At 38.9% G+C, this 19044-nt stretch overlaps 1 protein-coding gene across 1 annotated transcript in view; it reads right to left on the bottom strand.

Moving 5' to 3' along the window:
* The window catches only part of WDR44 (WD repeat domain 44), an 81173-nt gene that overhangs the window by 28108 nt on the left and 34021 nt on the right, over positions 1-19044 (bottom strand). The window contains exons 3-10 of the mRNA XM_049644756.1: positions 17107-17181; positions 11764-12400; positions 11145-11275; positions 9713-9808; positions 7210-7346; positions 6091-6174; positions 2698-2804; positions 1571-1722 (exon numbers count right to left, since the gene is read on the bottom strand). Of these exons, the coding sequence (XP_049500713.1) occupies positions 1571-1722; positions 2698-2804; positions 6091-6174; positions 7210-7346; positions 9713-9808; positions 11145-11275; positions 11764-12400; positions 17107-17181 (1419 nt within the window). The remainder of the gene's footprint in view (positions 1-1570; positions 1723-2697; positions 2805-6090; positions 6175-7209; positions 7347-9712; positions 9809-11144; positions 11276-11763; positions 12401-17106; positions 17182-19044) is intronic.

The following is a 19044-nucleotide window of genomic DNA, read 5'->3' as shown; positions in this document are numbered from 1 at the left end:
ATTTTGGCTCAGGTCATGATCTCATGGTTCATAAGATCGAGCCCCATGTTGGGCTCTGGGCTCTCAGCGTGGACCCCATGTGGGATATTCTTTCTCTCTCGAAATAAATAAATAAACATTAAAAAAACCCCACAGGTCTTAGTTTGGGATCTCAGTCTCCTAGCTGAACATAAGGGGGAAGTGGGATCGGAAGAGGCAGAGCCCTCAGGCTAGCACTAGCACTCCTGCTCAAGGCTGAGGGAAATGTAAGGGCCACCTTAGCAGGGACCCTCATGGCACTGGGCATTTATAAGTATTGAAATGCTGTGGTCTCATTCCTGTTTTTTTCCCCCCAGAAACAAGGTTTCAGAGTATATGGCTAGAATTCCCTGATACTGCTAACAATAGGGGAGTGTGTGTGTGTGTGTGTGTGTGTGTGTATGTGTGTGTGTGTGTGTGTGTGTATGTGTCTGTGTGTTGGGGGGTGGTTAACGAATATAAACCCTTAAATTGGAAAAGCCAAACGTTATTACAAGAAATACTGTTATGTCTACTATTACAACACATACCTATGCAGAACAAAAAGATTATCCAAGTTATGGGGTGCCTGGCTGACTCAGTTGGGAGAGCATGCGACTCTTGGTCTCAGGATTGTGAGTTAGAGCCCCGTGTTGGGTATAAAGATCACTTAATAAATAAACTTAAAAAAAAAAAAAGATACTCCTCCCTTTAAAAAACAAAAAAAGATTTTCCAAGTTAGAGGCAACAGCTCATTTACTGGAATAACACTGATTTCCACAAAATTCAAGTATATTAAAAAATTTGTAAAAAAAAAAATTCGTTACTTGGAACCTACTACAATGAGATTTTACTTAAAACTGGAAGTAATGAAAGTGAAACAGTACAAAAAAATTCATCAGTTCCTTAAGGACATGACTATAATCAAGTCAAACATTTCATATGTAGATTATAAGCACCAAAGTTTAAATTCCAATCTGGCTGCCATCTGATAGGTTTATGGTTGCTTCCTTCCAATTAAGCCAAATTTTAGAGTTAAAATCTAAATAGATACATAGATTCCCTGATCAAGGAGCCATAGCATCATCTGTCCAATTCTGAGTTCAGTACCACCTTCCCTGTGTTCCTAGCATTTTAAAGGGGCAACTGCAATATCATTGGTACATTTTAACTGATAGAAAACTTGTACCTCTCTCTCCTGGTTTTAGCCGCCATCTTACAAAATACATCGAACTACTGAAATATTTGTTATTTATTTAAAATATACCCAGGGAACATTTTAAATGTCTTCCAAAGTGTGATAGACCACCTTGTAAATTTAACCCTTTCAAATTTGGTACCTTTACATAGCTTTCTTAAAGATACGAGCTTAGAGTTGACTTATTCAATAACGTTCACTTCTTGAACAGTAATTCGGAGAGAGACTCTGAAGTCATCAAATCATGTTAATATCAATTTATTCTTCTTGAGTCAGTTTAGAAAAATTACATATATAACAAAGGATTGCCTTTATAGAAGCCAAAGTACTCCTCTCAATGAAAACAGAATCCTGAAAAATATAAACGTTTCTTACCATATGCTCACCACTAAGATCTTGCACCACTTTGATCTGATCAAAATCATAAGGTCCTTTGAAACCATGCGCTGCTTTGAATTTGACTGGTCTCGTGTATGGCATTCCTTCATCATCACTCGATGAAGGATCATCTTGATCAGTATGAAACACTGAATAGAAAAGCAATATAAAAATCATCACTAGCTAACATAGATATATAGCTACTATCATATTTTCATATCCATTGTTTACTAAGAAAATTCATTAAATGGGAAAGCAAAATCTATTACTAAATAGCATATTAGTTAAGAGCATGGAATCTGGTGCCAGATTGTCTAGGTCCAAATCCAGCTTTGTCATTTATCATCTGTATGACCACAGCTATAGCACTGGACCTTTTTGTGCCTCGGTTTTCTCATCTATAAAAGGGGGTAATAACAGTACTTACCTCTTAGGGCTTTTATGAAGATTAAATGAGTTAATATAGGTGAAAATGCTTAGAACACTGGCACAAAATAACTACTATGTTAGTGCTTATTAAATAAAGCAAATGAGTATAACAAAGGCACAGGAAGTTAAGATCTGTGCAATTCAGAAAATTTACCTAATTTTGAAAATGTTTACAAAAACTAAATAGCCTTGGGGCACCTGGGTAGCTCAGTCAGTTGAGCATCTGACTTCAGCTCAGGTAATTATCTCGCGGTTCATGAGTTTGAGCCCCGCATCGGGCTCTGTGCTGATAGCTCAGAGCCTGGAACCTGCTTTGGATTCTGTGTCTCCCTCTCTCTGCCCCACCCCCGCTCATGCCTCTGTCTCTCTTTCACTCTGTCTCAAAAGTAAATAAACATTAAAAAAAAAAATTAAATAGCCTCACATAGCTAGTTTACCACTGATTATTACAACTCTTCCAGGTTGCCACAAAGTACGTACAAATTCATGTTTAAGATGCACAAATTTCTTTTTCTTCCTGTTCATAAAATTAAGTGATAGATATCTAGAGTAACATGACTTACTGAAATGCTAAGGTGTTAGCTATAAAGGCTTATTACTTTCAACAAAATAGAATGTTTCTTATAAACTACAGGCTAAATTTGGACAATTACAAATCATTTAAATATTCAGTTGCAATGTTCTATTTCACTTACCTTCGTCTCTAACGCTTTTAACTTTATTTACAGCACGTTCACCATATTCCTCTGCAAGGTGCTTTGCTCTCTTTACTGATTTTCCTAAGAACTTCTTTAGTTGAGTCCTTACCAAAATTACAAAAACAACAAAATTATTTCTTATTAACTAACTGTAAAAATTCAACAACTCACAGATAATCTCATTAGCTGTGACAAGTATGTATTTTGAAATAACTTCTTTTTAACGTAAATAGTAGGTCTTTGAGTTCCTCTATCCCTTGTCTATGGAATAAATATATAGAAGCCAATATGACTACAAAGAAAATACAGACACTTCTTCCCAACGTACAATATCATACTCTAAGAGCACTGGCTTTTCAATGGTGAATAATGAATTGGTGGGGATGGAGTGGGAGGAGAGTGTTTAAAGTGCATGAACTTGAGATCCATCTGTAGATCATCTAATTTAGAGGGTCTGGGGTGAGGCCATGAATCTGCAATGAGAATTGCTTTGAGAAGACAGCTTTAAAGCGTAATCCTTAAAAACACATTTTATCAATAAAAATAAGCTATAAAGAGGTATTTATTTACAGAATAGGATGTTTGGTACCCTCTGATGGCCCTTTGTCTCTTCTCTTTCAGTTTGGGTGTTTGAAAGCAATACAGTCAGGCTGAGCTTTCCCAGGAGGCATTCCCAAACACAATGTAATGCAAGTATGCATCTCACACTTCCATAAACAGGACTTATTTATTGCTTTTTAAATAATCTTGGTCTCAAATTTCATACATTAAGATTATAAAAAACAAAGCACAGTACATAAATGATATCTAAAACCAAAGCAAAATTTACAGGAGTAAATTTTTACCAATTCATGGGAGCTCATGATATTAAGGACAGTATCTGAAAGACTTGCTAAGCTACATATACAAAGATGTTCACTACAGCATTATTAACAAAGTGTAGAAAGTAGAGATTTCTCACAAAAGCCCTCCTTGACTCTTTAGAGCAGGTTTTCCTGTTTTATACTCCCAGAGTACCCCATACATTTTTTTACTGCAATTACTACAAATGTAGTTAGATTTATCTGTGTAATTATATTTAGTATCTATTTCTCTTATTTAACTGGAAGCTCTATGAGGGCAGAGACTAAGATTGTCTTCTTAACGATGGTGTCTGCAGTACTGAACCCCCATATCTGGCTGATAAAAAGAATACAATAAATTTACTATTGGTACTGATATGAAGATATGTCCATTACATATTAGAGATTTTAAAAAAGCAAGCCAACAGGGGTGCTTGGCTGGCTCAGTCAGTAGCGCATCTCAGGGTCGTGAGTTCAAGCCCCACATTGGGCATGGAGCCTACTTAAAAAAAGGGGGGGGGGGGCAAAAGAAGCAAGCCGACAAACCAGACGCACAGTATCATTTCCACTTTTGTGAGGGAAAACATTCTATGGAGAATACACCTAATTATTAACACAGATTATTTCTGGGGGTAAAAGTATGAAAGGCTTTCATTTTCCATTTTCCTCTATTTATTTTTTGAAATGTTTATTTATTTTGAGAGAGCACAAGCAGGGAAGGGGCAGAGAGAAAGAGAGGAAGAGAGAGAATCCTAAGCAGGCTCCACGCTGCCAGCACAGAGCCTGATGCGGGGCTCAATCTCACTAACTATGAGATCGTGACCTGAGCCAAAATCAGGCATTTAACAGACTGAGCCACCCAGGTGTTCTTTGCAATCAAAATATGACCTGACATTCTTTTTTTTTTTTTTTTTATGTTTTTTTTTGAGAGAGAGAGAGAGAGAGAGAGAGAGAGAGAGAGAGAGAGAGAGAGGCAGGCGCAGAGCACGAGCAGGGGAGGAACAGAGAGAGAGGGAGACACAGAATCCGAAGCAGGCTTCAGGCTCTGAGCTGTCAGCACAGAGTCCTATGTCGGGCTCAAACCCACGAACCGTGAGATCATGACCTGAGCTGAAGTCGGATGCTTAACCGACTGAGCCACCCAGGCACCCCATGACCTGACATTCTTATGTGTCGACTTACCTGCTGTCACAGTTTGCTACTTTTATTTTGCCGGGAGCTCAGACGAACCAGATAACCAGATATTAAAAAATTATGTAAAAAGTAAGTACAGTGGCTTTGAATAAACCTAAGGAGCTTTTCTTTTGGAAAACTAATGAGCTTTGGGGCACTTCTCTCTCAAATAAATAAACATTTTTTAAAAATTAAAAAAAAAAGCAAAAAGAAAAATAATGAGCTTAAATGAATGGAGTAAGGGACAGCTCTCCTGGATGTTTACCCATCTCCTTCATAATTCCTAATTTTTCCTATTCCTGTTAGTTGCCATTGCTGACAACCAAGTTCCAGACACCTGAGCTTTCATCCTATCCCTGCACTGTGGGTAAATCTTTTCGAAGAATTCTCAATGCTTTCTTTCCACACTAGGAAAAGATCAGACTAGAGTGGAGATTTGCTTTGGACCCTAAACTGAATTATTGTCAAATAAGTGACTGGTGTATAATGAAGCAAAATCTACATGCCCACCATTGTCTTGACGTTTGCGAGGGAAACAGAGGGATGGCATGATCACAATCCTTTTGCAACATATGATGTAGTTATTTAGCCCCCATTTATCTCGTTTTTTAAAATTAGAAAACAATTTGATTCTGTGTCTCCCTCTCTCTCTGCCCCTTCCCTGCTCATGCTCTGTCTCTCTCTGTCTCAAAAATAAATAAAAACATTTAAAAAAAAAAATTAGAAAACAATTTAAAATAAAATAAAGGGGAAATGTAAGTTACGTAGACCGTAGGTGCCACTGAAATTGAGACAAGCAAATTTACTATGAACTGGAGAAGTTAGGAAAAATTGTGTTAGTTGGGTTTAGAAAAACAAATAGGATTTGAGAGCAACTTCAAGGACAATCATGTCCCTCTACGAACACTTCTCATATCTACTGTCAGAAAAATAATCCAGGCATGATGCAAAATTTATTGATCATTTAGCGTTTCTCAGATACTATAGAAATGACCAATAATACAGCCCCAAGTAATTCGTCATCCATTGGCTGGGGGTAGGAAGTGGTGGTGGTAGACAGACATATACACTAGATGGGACACAGACTGAAAGCAGTAGGGCAGGGGCGCCCGGGTGGCTCCGTCGGTTAAGTGTCCGACCCTTGATTTCGGCTCAGGTCACGATCTCACAGTTTGTGGGATCGAGCCCGGTCAGGCTTTGCTCTGTCTGACAGGGAGGAGTCTGCTTGGGATTCTTTCTCTCCCTCTTTCTCTGTCCCTCCCCCCGCTCACGTGTACTCACTCACTCACTCACTCACTCAATAAATAAGCATGGCGATTCTCATAATTTTTAAATAAAAGCTTGGAATAAAGAAAAAGGATGCACTGTAACTCACGTTTTCTGTTTTAACCTTCCACCATCAGTATCTGTTGTTTGAGACTGCAACTTCTCTTCATCATCTGACTGTGCTGCGTCATTACTACAAGAAGGGGAAGAAATCATTGTAAGAGAAGACATTTCCCCATCACCTCAAACGTCTTATGGATACTTATTATATACTCAGATACTCGGAATAAGAAAAAAAAAAAAAGACTGTTAACATACTTTTTGTAAGTTTCATTTAAATGATGATCCTGAGAAGTTAGACTTGAGAGATCAAATAGAATCTTTAAGCATGGTATAATGTACAAAATGCAAGTGAAAGCAATTTAGGAACTCATGGAAAACCTACTACCAATGAGCCTTTTTGCTGGACAAAACCTGCTGCACAGAAATGACAAATTAACTTTCTCCTAACTCTTCAGGCACATCATGTATTATACTTTATTAAGATTTGCTTTCAAAATAATTATTCCTTCGATCTACATATATTGCACAGTAAAGTCAATCCCCTTACTCTGAAGCCATTTTCTGACCTACAAAGATAATACAATTACTTTTAAAATCTGTGGCCCTTAAAGCAAGGTTTCAGAACACCAGGTGTTCATTCTGCATGGCTTTTTACCTTCAACATGTTTCAATAATGTCTCTAGTATTATGTACATCATTTTAAAAGAGAAACCAAGGAGCGCCCGAGTGGCTCAGTCAGTTAAGCATCCAACTTGATTTCGGCTCAGGTCACAATCTCACAGTTAGTGAGTTCGAGCCCCGTGTCTGGCTCCGCACTGACAGCACAAAGCCTGCTTGGGATTCTGTGTCTCCTTCTCTCTCTGCCTCTCTCCTGCTGGCGCATGCGCTCTGTCTCTCTCAAAAATAAATAAATCAACATTTAAAAAAATACATAAGAGAAACCAAATACTATGAGATTTAAGATATATACTATTGTCTCTAAATAACTGTATGGTCTTAAGGGAGAACAATGTTGAAGAATACATACATCAACTAACTCTATTTTAATTCCAAATTAAAAAAAAGAAGATTGAATGAAACCACATTAGGGTCTGTTAGAGTTCATAAACAGAGAAATCTTCACCACTCCGAAATACTATGAATAAATAATAACAATAGCCCATACCTTACATATTCCTTAGTTCTTCTCATGATGTGCAGAGTGAGGGGATTAATACCTGTTGGCAGTTTCTCTTCCGCAAGACTCAAAGGGATTTCTTCGCCAGTATCCAGGTTTTTAATCATGACACTGGCTAAAATTTCCTGAGGTAAAGAACAACACCAAGAGGACCTATAATTTAATTATCTTTTTGAGTCTACGAAATCCTCAAACATTTAAGCTAAGGACTTTCTGGATACCTTCAGTACCGTGTACAATACTTTTCAACTTTTTCAGTGAGATACAATTCACACACTGCAAAACGCACTCATTTAAAGTATATACAGTTCAATGATTCTGAGTAAAATCGGAGTTGTGCAACCATCACCATTATTTAAGTTTAGAGCATTTCCACTACCTCAAAAAGAAACCCCACGCCCATTAGACAGCATACCTCATTCCCCTCTCCTCCCAGCCCCTGGAAACCACCAATCTGATTTTGTCTCCGTGGTTTGCCTATTCCGGACACTTCACATAAATCAAAACATACAGTACGTGGTCTTCTGTGACGGGCTTCTTTCACTTAGGACCATATTTTTAAGGTTCATCCACACTGCAGCATGTTTCAGAACTTCACTCTTTTTAATTGCCAAAAAGAAGTGCCACGTGCCCTTGTTGGGATGAGCACTGGGTGCTACATGTAGGGGATGAATCAATGACTGGATTCTCCTGAGATCATTATCGCACTAGATGCTAACTGACTTGGATGTTAATTTTATTTATTTATTTATTTATTTTTTAATTTTTTTTTTTAACGTTTATTTATTTTTGAGACAGAGAGAGACAGAGCATGAACGGGGGAGGGGCAGAGAGAGAGGGAGACACAGAATCGGAAGCAGGCTCCGGGCTCCGAGCCGTCAGCCCAGAGCCCGACGCGGGGCTCGAACTCACGGACCGCGAGATCGTGACCTGAGCCGAAGTCGGACGCTTAACCGACGGAGCCACCCAGGCGCCCCTGGATGTTAATTTTTAAAAAATTAAAAGAAAATAGTCACATGGATAGGATATACCATATTTTATTTATCCATTCATGAGCGATGAACGTTTGTGTTGCTTCCACACTTTGGCTATTATGAATTTTGTGTGTGGACATAGGTTTTCATTTCTCTTTGGTGTATACAGAGGACTGGAATTGCTAGGTCACGGTAACTCAATGTCTAATATTTTGACCAACTGCCAAACTGCTTTCCAAAGTACAATAGGTTTTTAAAATGTGTTTAAATGAAACGAAAACTGGAGCACCTGGCTGGCTCAGTCAGTGGAGCATGTGGCTCTCGATCTCACGCTTGTGAGTCTGAGCCCCACGCTGGGTGTAGAGACTACTTAAACTTAAAAATTAAAAAATAAAATCTTCAAAAAGAAGAAAAGAGGGGCGCCGGGGTAGCTCAGTTGGTTAAGCATCTGACTCCTGATTTTAGCTCAGGTCATGATCTCGCGGTTTGTGAATTCGAGCCCCGCATCAGGCGCTGCACTGACAGCAAGGAGCCTGCTTGGGATTCTCTTCCTCGCTGTCTGCCCCCTCCCCCGCACTCTCTCTCTTTCTCAACATAAATAAACTTGAAAAGAAAAGACACATGGACACTAAGATTTTGCTTCAAAACTTCATTCGGAATAAATTGGCCAATAGATGTATACTAAATTTTAACGGTAAGAAGCACTGAGTCTGTACTGTATATTACCTAACAAGTATAAAAACATATAACTATAATTAACATCAAGTTCTTTTTAAGCCCACTTGCTATAAAACTTGAGCCTTGTTTTCAACACATTTATTCTATCATAATTATATAAAAAGGCAAGTTTAAGTTACAGTTGCAAACCCTAGCATATTAAAGAAACAAAAATGGGGCACCAGTCAGTAGAGGATGTGACTCTTGATCTTGGGGTTGTGAGTTTGAGCCCTATGTTGGGTGTAGAGTTCACTTAAAAATAAACACATCAATAAATAATCTTGTAAACTAAGAAAATCATCATGGGGCGCCTGGGTGGCTCAGTCGGTTAAGCGTCCGACTTCAGCTCAGGTCATGATCTCACAGTTTGTGAGTTTGAGCCCCGCGTCAGGCTCTGTGCCGACAGCTCAGAGCCTGGAGCCTGCTTCGGATTCTGGGTCTGTCCCTCTCCCTCTACCCCTCCTCCCCTCATGCTCTGTCTCTCTGTCTGCATCAAAAAGAAATAAACATTAACCTAAGAAAATCATCAATTTTCATTTTTTCTTCTACATATGTTTTTGCTTAACGGCAATAAACTTAAAAAAAATTTTAATCCTGGTAAAATACACACAATATAAAATTTAACCATTTTAACCATCGTTGTATAGTCATATAGTTCGTTGTATAGTTCAGTAGCATTAAGCACATTCACAATGCTGTGCAACCATCACCACCATTCATCTCAAGAACTTCTTCAACTTCTCATTATGATTTTTGTATTTTATGTTTTTAAGAACAACAACAAAAAAATCTAATTATACCTCATCAGTAAGCTCTCTCCCAGAGTTGGATCTAGGTCTCTGAGGGCCCATCACTTCACCTGCTATGGTCTGCCCATCAGGTGCTTTTCCATTTTCCTAAAATTATAATTTCATAAATAGAAAGTAGATGGAGTCAATTTCTATAAATACTCAATTATTCATTACCACACACAGTTCTAAAGAATTCCATAATTCAGATAATGGAGGCTACTGAAAATTTAAATGAAACACTCCATTTCAGTCCTTTATTATTCCCAGCATGCTGAAAAACATTAGGTATCAAAACCATTGCTGCCCATGAAATAATGTCTTAGTAGTCTTGAAAGCAAATAGATGTTCTATTTGAACCTGACCCAAAAGCAGTTCTCTACTAGCAGAATGCCAGCACTAACAATGCCATTAATCAGGGCTATCCGTGCGCATATCTCAAAGGCAGGGGCTGGCAAACTTTTTCTGTAAAGAGCCAGATAGTAAATATTTTAGGCTTTTTGCTTCATATGTAGTTTCTGTCATGTATTCTTTTTTTTTTTTTTTTTTTTTTTTTAACAGCTCTTTAAAAATGTAAAGACTGGAGTCAGTTGAACGTCTGACTCTTGGTTTCGGCTCGTCATGATATCATGGTTTGTAGGTTCGAGCCCCTCATTGGGCTCCACGCTGTCAGTATGGAGCCTACTTAGAATTCTCTCTCTCCCTCTCTCTCTCTGCCCCTCCTCTGCTCACTCTGTCTCTCTCGAAGTAAATAAACTTAAAAAAAAAATGTAAAGACCATTCTCAGTTTGGGGACCCTATTAAAAACAGACGATTGCCAGTCTTTGCTCTAAGGCTACGACAAGACCGGAGTGCTGTATCTCTGAGTCTGCTAACCTGCCCCAACCACAGCTACCACGTAAGTAAGCCCTGAGTCCCAGAAACCGGCCATGGTAATATACATGCCATCAGGTCCTTTCTATTGCCTCACATATGGATATATAGCCTAGTACATGAAGTTTTTGTTCATGATTATATAAAGGCAATTGTAATTTGACCACAATTATCAATAACTTTGACCACTATAGGTCAGGTAAATGAAGACTGTAGTTGATGTTTATTAGTATTACAGTAATATCACAAAATGCAGCATTCTTTCGTTATTTTAATTGTCTACTGAATGCCAGGTGCTTGGCCCACATTAGCTCATTTCATCCTTCAAGACACCTTCAGGGAAGGTTTTCCCCTCATCCTATCCATGGGCCATCTGAAACTCAGATGTTAATATAGCTTTGCTAGAATCACCGAGCTATGCAGTAGCAGAGCTGGCAAAGGGACAGAAGAAAGCCAGGTTTAGGGACAAGGAAATAATTTTGCCTGAAGAAAGAAGGCCCAACAAGCAACAAACCAGCCAGCTGCAGAAAGTTGTTAACGCTTATATCAAATACAACATGAATTCACCAACCTGGGCAGTAACTATTTTATCTCCACTGGTAGCACTCGCCAAATCAAGAGAAGGCTGAGAATCCTTGACTGTATTCTCTGAAGCCATGTTCGTACTTAGGAGAGTATCAGATGTAATATTCTCTTTGGGAACTGCAATGATGATGATGATAATAATGATGATGATGACAATGGCAACAACTAGTATTTATACAGGACCTTATATATAGCTTGAAAAGTGCTTTAACCTTTGTCCGATTCTTACGACAATCCCACGAGGAAAGTGGTTTTATAATTCTCATCTTATATATGGGGCACCAGGGTTCAAACAAGTTATTTAAATTCTTCAAAGCTATACAACTTATACATGAAGAGATCTAAGTCTTGAATGCAAATCTTAAGCCCCCAATGGAAACGGATTTCAAAGTTTGAAGTCTGCTGAAATGTTCTGTTCGAGTATAGTAATGTAACTTACGACCAATGTAAAACACTGTCACTTTTAATTACTAAAATAACTTTTAGAACTTGGTCATGGTCATCAACATGGCTGTATATGGTATAAACTGAAATAAAATTGGAAAGTTAAATAGTTTCAACTCCAAAATCTCCCCACCAAAAGTTATTTCTCAGTTAATACTTGCCATCTAGATCAGGTGTTTTAAGGGCCTCAAACTCCAATTCGCTTTTCTTTTTTCTTGGTGGTGGAGCAGGTCGAGATGGAGGTGGGGGTCTAGGAGGTGGGAAATTAGTTGGAGGGGGAGGGCGTGCCGGAACAGGCTTCTTTGTACTAGCCACTATATCGGGTTCCGGAGTAAGTTGTCTTGGGGGTTTGGCAGGAGCCGCTTCTTCCATGGCAGCAAAATCTTTAGTAGATAAAGAGTTTGAGGACACAGGTTCTAGAACATCACTTCCTTTGACTTCCACGGCTTCCTTGTTCAATACTTCTGCTTCGCTTTCAGGCACGTTATGCTGCTCAGCTGAACTTATTTCAGTTAACTTCGTGATTTCATCTATTGACTTCTCACAGGTGTCATCAGAAGGAAAACATCTATTCGATTCTAATTCAGTTTCTTCTATGGCATTTTGACTGTCTGCCTTTTTGGAATCTTCCTGCAGGACTTGATCTATGGCTAACAGTCCAGGTATGTTGCTAAGATCTGATCCAGCTCCAACAGGACTGGCAGTAGCCTGATCAGAGTGTCCTTTTCCTTTGGAATCCGAAGAGTCATCTTCAAGCTGTAGTACTTTCTGACTCTCCTCAATAATACTTTCAATAATCTGGTGAAAGGTTCAAAAGCAGCTTTTGAAAAATGAAGCTATTTATAAGAACATAATAACAGCTAATCATTTACATAGTACTTAGTATGTGCCAGGGCATGTTCTTAACACTTTACACATTTTAATCTTCACAATAACCATATGAGATAGCACTCTTAATGTCATTATACAAATGAAGGAACAGAGCATAGAGGGATCAAGTGACTTGTCTGGGGTCACAGAGCTAGTAAAGCGATGAAGCTGGCAAAACTCCAGGGAGTTTGGTTCTGGAATCTGTACTCTTAAACCATCACAGAAGGGAATCTGTTAGTAGGTATAATCACAACAGTTCAACCAACCCTGTAAAGTTCAAACCTAAATTTACATTTACACTCTTGACGTCCTAGCGCACGTACATATTTACGCCAAGTTAGTTTTAGTAACAACCTGTTGCTTTGAGCCTAGTTAACAAAACCATGAGAATCAAAACCACCTAGCGCAAGAGTTCAAACTGTTTAGTTCTGAACTTAAGCCTATGACAGAAAAAGCCAGCAGGTGCAGAGAGATTAACATTCTTAAACAAACTACACCTAATACTCCAATATTCAGAGAAACAGTAGGACTACAAAAAGGGTTCAAACACTCAGCTCACCTTGCTTTTTTCCCTTTTATTTCTTGCCTGTAGCTGAAAAATACAGACAGGGTTTTTATATCTTCTAACATTTGGAAAAAAAGATGTTCTCTATCCAGCCCTGTCATTATTACCACTTAAAAACTCCCAGTCCACTTATCTTTCCACCAGGCCCAACCATGGATGACGTCCGCTTTCTCAATTCCTTGGCTCCGGAAAGTTAACAGAACGTGTCACAGGACCATCCTGATGTGGCGTACCACAAATTCACGCTGACTTCAGCTGGATATGACTGCTGCTCAACAATATTCCTCCCTGATTTCCCAGCACGGTCCACACATTAATTGGTCTCAACCTTCACATTTTTATCCTCATCTTACCACACTTTTACCCGAGGGATATTAACTAGAGTCCACCTACTTTGTCAATTAGGGGGTTACTGAGCACTGAGTACCCTAGTGATAACAGAAGCCAGCGGGTTGAAGAAAGAATAAGAGGTGACAACACAGAGATAGCCAGCACGATGTAGGTTTTCCCAACGCTTGGCTGTAAGCGGAAGAAGCTGCAAGAAAGTGACCCAGCACTTTTATAAGCTGAGTGGAAGGAGCCAATGGAAAGTAAGATAACAAAGTTCTGGAGAAGAAGGGAAAGAGGGTCTCTTGTGTATTAGACCAGTACACGTATTTTCCATTTAATCATTACATAGGCCTTGACGTAGCTGGATTATCTCCCTTCTACGGAAACAAGAAACAAGAATCTGAGGTAAAGCCATTAAGAATTTTGTCCAACGTCCCACAGCTAGTAAACTACAAAGTCAAAACTGAAATCCAGGTTTTTCTCAAAAATCTAGTGGGTTTTTTTTTTTAGTGTTTATTTTTGAGAGAGAGAGAGAGAGAGAAAGAGCAAGCACGGGAGGGGCAGAGAGAGAGAGAGAGAGAGAGAGAGACAGAATGTGAAGCAGGCTCCGAGCTGTCAGCACAGAGCCCGACGCGGGGCTCGAACTCATGAGCCGTGAGATCATGACCTGAGCCGAAGTCGGACACTTAACCTACTGAGCCACCCAGGCGCCCCCAGGCTTCTTAGTCTCTAATGTGTACATGAAGCAGCTTATCTGCTGAAAGTGAGAAGGATATAAGTGGGCACAGTGAATGTGAGATGACTGTAAAGGTCTGAAATAATCACTATGCATAATGGAAAGACTGACACCAGAAGAGGGGTTAAAACAAGGTTAAAAATCACAGGTCTTCTCTGATCCCTTATATGAGAACAATTTCTCCCTTGACTGAACTCTACCCTTCTTACCGTTCACTACAGTGTGAACTATAATATAAACACAAGGTGGTACATGGGTTAGCTCTACATGGCAGATAAATAGCTCTTGAAAAATAAAGCCCGTGTTGTCTTCCTCCTGATATGCCCCCATAGCACCTACTACCAGTCCCAAGCTCTGCTTCAGGAGGTAGCAAATAGGGGAAAGACCCAGAGAACAGTGGGGATTAAGACCAACAATGGAGATGATCGTGCTAAGGCAACTGTTGGCTTCCTATCACCTCCCTGCTTCAAAAAACTCACTGCTTTTCCAGTGACTGTACAATAGAAACCAGATGTGTTAGTATGACCTAAGAGGCATTCCCATAATTTGGCCGGAACCTTGGTCTCTATTCTCATCTGCAAACATGCTGCACGTTTCTCCATGCCTTTGGTTATGCCTTTCAACTCCCATCTTTGCCTGCCCAAATCTTATCCATTCATCGAGAACCAGCTCAGATGTTACTTCCTCCATGAAGTCTTCCTCATTCCTATCCTCAAGCAGGAAGTAAAGTCTCCCTTTCTGTTCTTATAATAGTTTGTAAGTCTACTTGAACACTTTTTACATTCAGTTTTGTGTTCATCTAATTTCCTCTACTAAAATGTAAACTACGGGGGACAGGGATTGTGTCGTGCCTGGTGCAGTGTATATCCCACAGCCTTTATCATTCATTTGTGATACCTAAATTGATCGAAAAAACTAGAGCTTAAAAAGTGAGACCGAGTCTTGAGCCTCACTCAACTGCTCCAGTGTTTACTATGTTTTTCAGTTTCTAAACTACTTAAAAATCATTTTTTGGCCACTATTAGTTACCCATTTGCATCCTAAGAAAAAATTCTTAAAAAGGAAAAGAAAAACTCTAGTGGAAAACACAGAAACGTTCCAAGTTTTCAACAATAAAAATGGGCTAGATACATTGTAATATATTTGCTTGATAGAAACGGACACATGAAATAAAAACTGAGTATTGAGACTGTGTGATGAAATATGATGAAAAGTAGTAATGGCAAGAGGAAAAGGTAAAATATAAAATTCTATCTACACTACAATTAGGTAAAAAAGAAAAAAGGCATGCAAATGGGTGAGAACCAGAAAGGAATGCTGAAAAATTAAGATGGCTGTTTGTTACAATGTAGAACTGTGGACAATTTCTGATTTAAACAGAAAAAAAAGGGTATTGCTCATATCTTACTTATGCTGATACACAATACGTTTCTCCCAAAAAAATTCCTTTTAAGGGGGGAAGTATGATCACTATTGAAATATGGAGTCCATTAAATGTATAAATTCCGTAAGGGTAGAACAATGGAACGTCATTGGGGGGTGATTTTGCCCCCACACTCCTCCCCAGACATTTGGTGATGTCTGTAAGACATTTTTAATTGTTGTGATGGAGTGGGGGTAGGGAGGAATCTATTGATATCTAGTGGGTAGAAGCCAGGAATGCTGCTAAATATCCTACAACGCATAGAATAGTCTCCCCTTCCCTCTGCAACAAAGAATTATTCAGCCTAGGGGCACCTGGGTGGCTTAGGCAGTTAAGCATCTTGATCTCAGCTCAGGTCTTGATCTCAAGGTTGTGAGTTCAAGCCCTGTGTTGGGCTCCACGCTGGGCGTGAAGCCTACTAAAAAAAAAAAAAAAAAAAAAAATTATTCAGCCCAAAGTGTCACTGTTGAGAAACTCTGGGATAGAGAATGTGTCATTTTGCTGGTCCCCAGAAACCCACTGGCTAGAACGGGGCCAGGGGCACAGAAAATACTCAAAGTAACATAACTGAACAAACACACAGCATCCTTTCTCCTTGGGTTTTATCCTGATACTGTGAACTGCCCATGGTCAAAATTTTTATCTTGTGTTCTGTCCCTTCTAGTAAACCAAACTCTGAAGCTTTTCTTTTCTTTTCTTTTTTTTTTTTTTTTTTTTTACTGTTTATTTATTTATGGGAGAGAGACAGAGCACAAGCAGGGAAGGGTAGAGAGAGAGGGAGACACAGAATTGGAAGCAGGCTCCAGCCTGAGCTGTCAGCACAAAGCCTGATGTGGGGCTTGAACTCACAGACTGTGAGATAATGACCTGAGCTGAAGTAAGATGCTCAACCGACTGAGCCACCCAGGCGCCCCCAAACTCTGAAGCTTTAAAGCATCAATTCTATAAAAGGTATTGAAGGCACTATCAGAGTAATGATTTCTTATAACCTCTAACTCATAAAGACATCAGGATTTGTTGCACTGAGCGTTTTAATACCTTTAACTCTTGGTAGTAACCTCAAGAAGAGCTGTTCTGGGGCGCCTGGGGGGCTCAGTCAGTTAAGCGTCCAACTCTTGATCTCGGCTCAGGTCACGATCTCATGCTTTGTGAGATGGAGCCCTGCGTTAGGCTCTGTGCTGACAGCGCGGGTTCTCTCTCTACCTCACCCTCTGCCCCTCCCCCGATCTCTCTCTCTCTCAAAATAAATAAACTTAAAAAAAAAAAAAAAGAATAGTTGTTCTGATAATGGCCTCTAAGAACAGCTTATTCTAATACAAATACAAGCATAAAAAATAAAAACACATTACATTTTTCTAAATACTGTTTCAAGGAAAAATTATTGATTAGTTCGATTATCAAATGACCTCTAAAAAGCCTGATGTGTCTTCAATCAGAAACTCAAGATTCAAAGAACATTTACTGAACATCCAGCAAGTACACAGCACTATACTAAAAGAATATAGAAAACTTTTCCACTTTAAATATATCATATAAATAGAATATCTGTTAAACTAATACTGATATTATATCTTACTAACCTTTTTAGACACATCTTGTTTCAATTCTTGTACAGGAGACTCATTTCCAATTTTGTATGCAGTGTTCTCAGTTTCCTATATTAAAAAGAAAAAGCAGAGACCAAATGATGACTTGCTTTCTTTAAAATTCTGTTTAAGGGGCGCCTGAGTGGCTCAGTCGGTTAAGCGGCCAACTTCAGCTCAGGTCATAATCTCACAGTGTGTGGGTTCAAGCCCCACATCGGGCTCTCTGTTCTTTAGCGTGGAGCCCACTTCGGATCGTCTGTCTCCCTCCCTCTCTCTCTCCCTCAAAAATAAATTTAAAAACATTAAAATTCTTTTTAAGATGGGTACAAATTAGAAAATACAGCATTGATAAAGCAAAGGCCCATAGAGCTTAGATGTTTGTATACTGAAGATGGCGGAGATTTTATGTCAACTGGGACAATCTGATTTGGGTAAGGTTACCAATCAGCAATTTTCTATTTTTGTACAGCAATCAGATATTTTCCTTTAAAAGTGCCCCTCTTTTTAACATTAAAAACCATACCGGAAGGTAAGAACTACCAAGTACCTCTGTAGCTTAAAAAGATTCAGGATTTAAACAAAGGGTTGAGTCAGAATTGTTCTTTTTCCCAGAGTATTGCTCCATAAATATGCATAAATATAAAAGTACATAATGCAGAAAACCACATTCAGAGAATAGTTTTCTTAAAAGCTCTACATGTTTTAGATGAAAGCAATCAAGACAAGAAGTTAAATCAAGTTCCCCCAAACAGTAAGAGATGAAAAACATTAAACCCACCAAAAATACATATATATCTACGTATACATTCATATACACATACGTACATATATATATATATTTGGGAGGTCAGAGACGGTAGAAATGGATACAGTTTTTCTGCTGGAAAAAAATTCTGGTAAAACAAGACAATCGCACATTTGCAAATGTAGCACAGTATTTATCTCCATCCTAAATTGTCACTACATTTACTAAAGTATAGCAATTTGAGTGCTACTAACAACACTAAGAAAAAAAACTTTTCATAATTTTTATACACAACATAGAGTTAAAAAAGGTCACTATAACCATTTTTGACAGATAAGCAACCTAAGGCACATAAGGATGTGTGTAAGTATCAAGGTAGCACTTATACAAGTATTAGGATATGATCATGATCGGTGCCATGATAAAATTACTCCAGATCAATATAATGCTGAAGATTTAATGTGCTAGAGAAATTTATGTAGAACTTCTGATATCTTCAAGCTTAAAAGCTGTTTCATGGAATTTTAAGTGTCAGGTAAAACCCAAACTACCACAACCCATGAGGGCCTACATCTTTGCCATCTGTATTTCTCACCTCCCTTGTCCACCACAACCCCACAATTACATTTTGGCCAACTGGATGGTTCTTTACCATCCTTAGAGCGATAGCTCAAGTGTTTTTAGAAAAGGGTGCCTGGGTGGCTCAGTTGGTTAAGCATCTGTCTGACTCTTGATCTCATCTCAGGTCTTGATCTCAGGGTCATGAGTTCAAGCCTTACAGAGGACTCTCTGCGCTGGGTCTGAAGCCTACATTAAAACAAACAAACAAACAAACAAACAAACAAAAAACGCTTTCCCTAACCACCTTAAAATAGCCTTACCTGCTTAACTTTCTATCACATTATCATATTTTCTGTTTCTTCATTGCAGTTATCACCATCTGAAACAACCTTGTTTACTTGTTTATTTTTTTTGTCTCTTCCCTGCCCCACTAAAACGTAAGCTCTATGAGAACAGAGACTTTTTCTGTCTACCACTGCACAGCCAGTACCTAAAAGAGTGCTGGGCAAAAGTAACCATTTGCTAAATGAATGCTGAATAACACATGCCTCTGGCTTTTCTTCAGTAAATACACATATCTTAAGTTTACATATCCTTTAATCAAATCCTGGTTTTACACTAAAAAA

Source organism: Panthera uncia, chromosome X (assembly GCF_023721935.1).
Source record: "Panthera uncia isolate 11264 chromosome X, Puncia_PCG_1.0, whole genome shotgun sequence".
Taxonomy (NCBI): domain Eukaryota; kingdom Metazoa; phylum Chordata; class Mammalia; order Carnivora; family Felidae; genus Panthera; species Panthera uncia.
The sequence above is the reverse complement of the archived record's forward strand: the minus strand, read 5'-3'. Positions and strand labels throughout refer to the sequence as shown.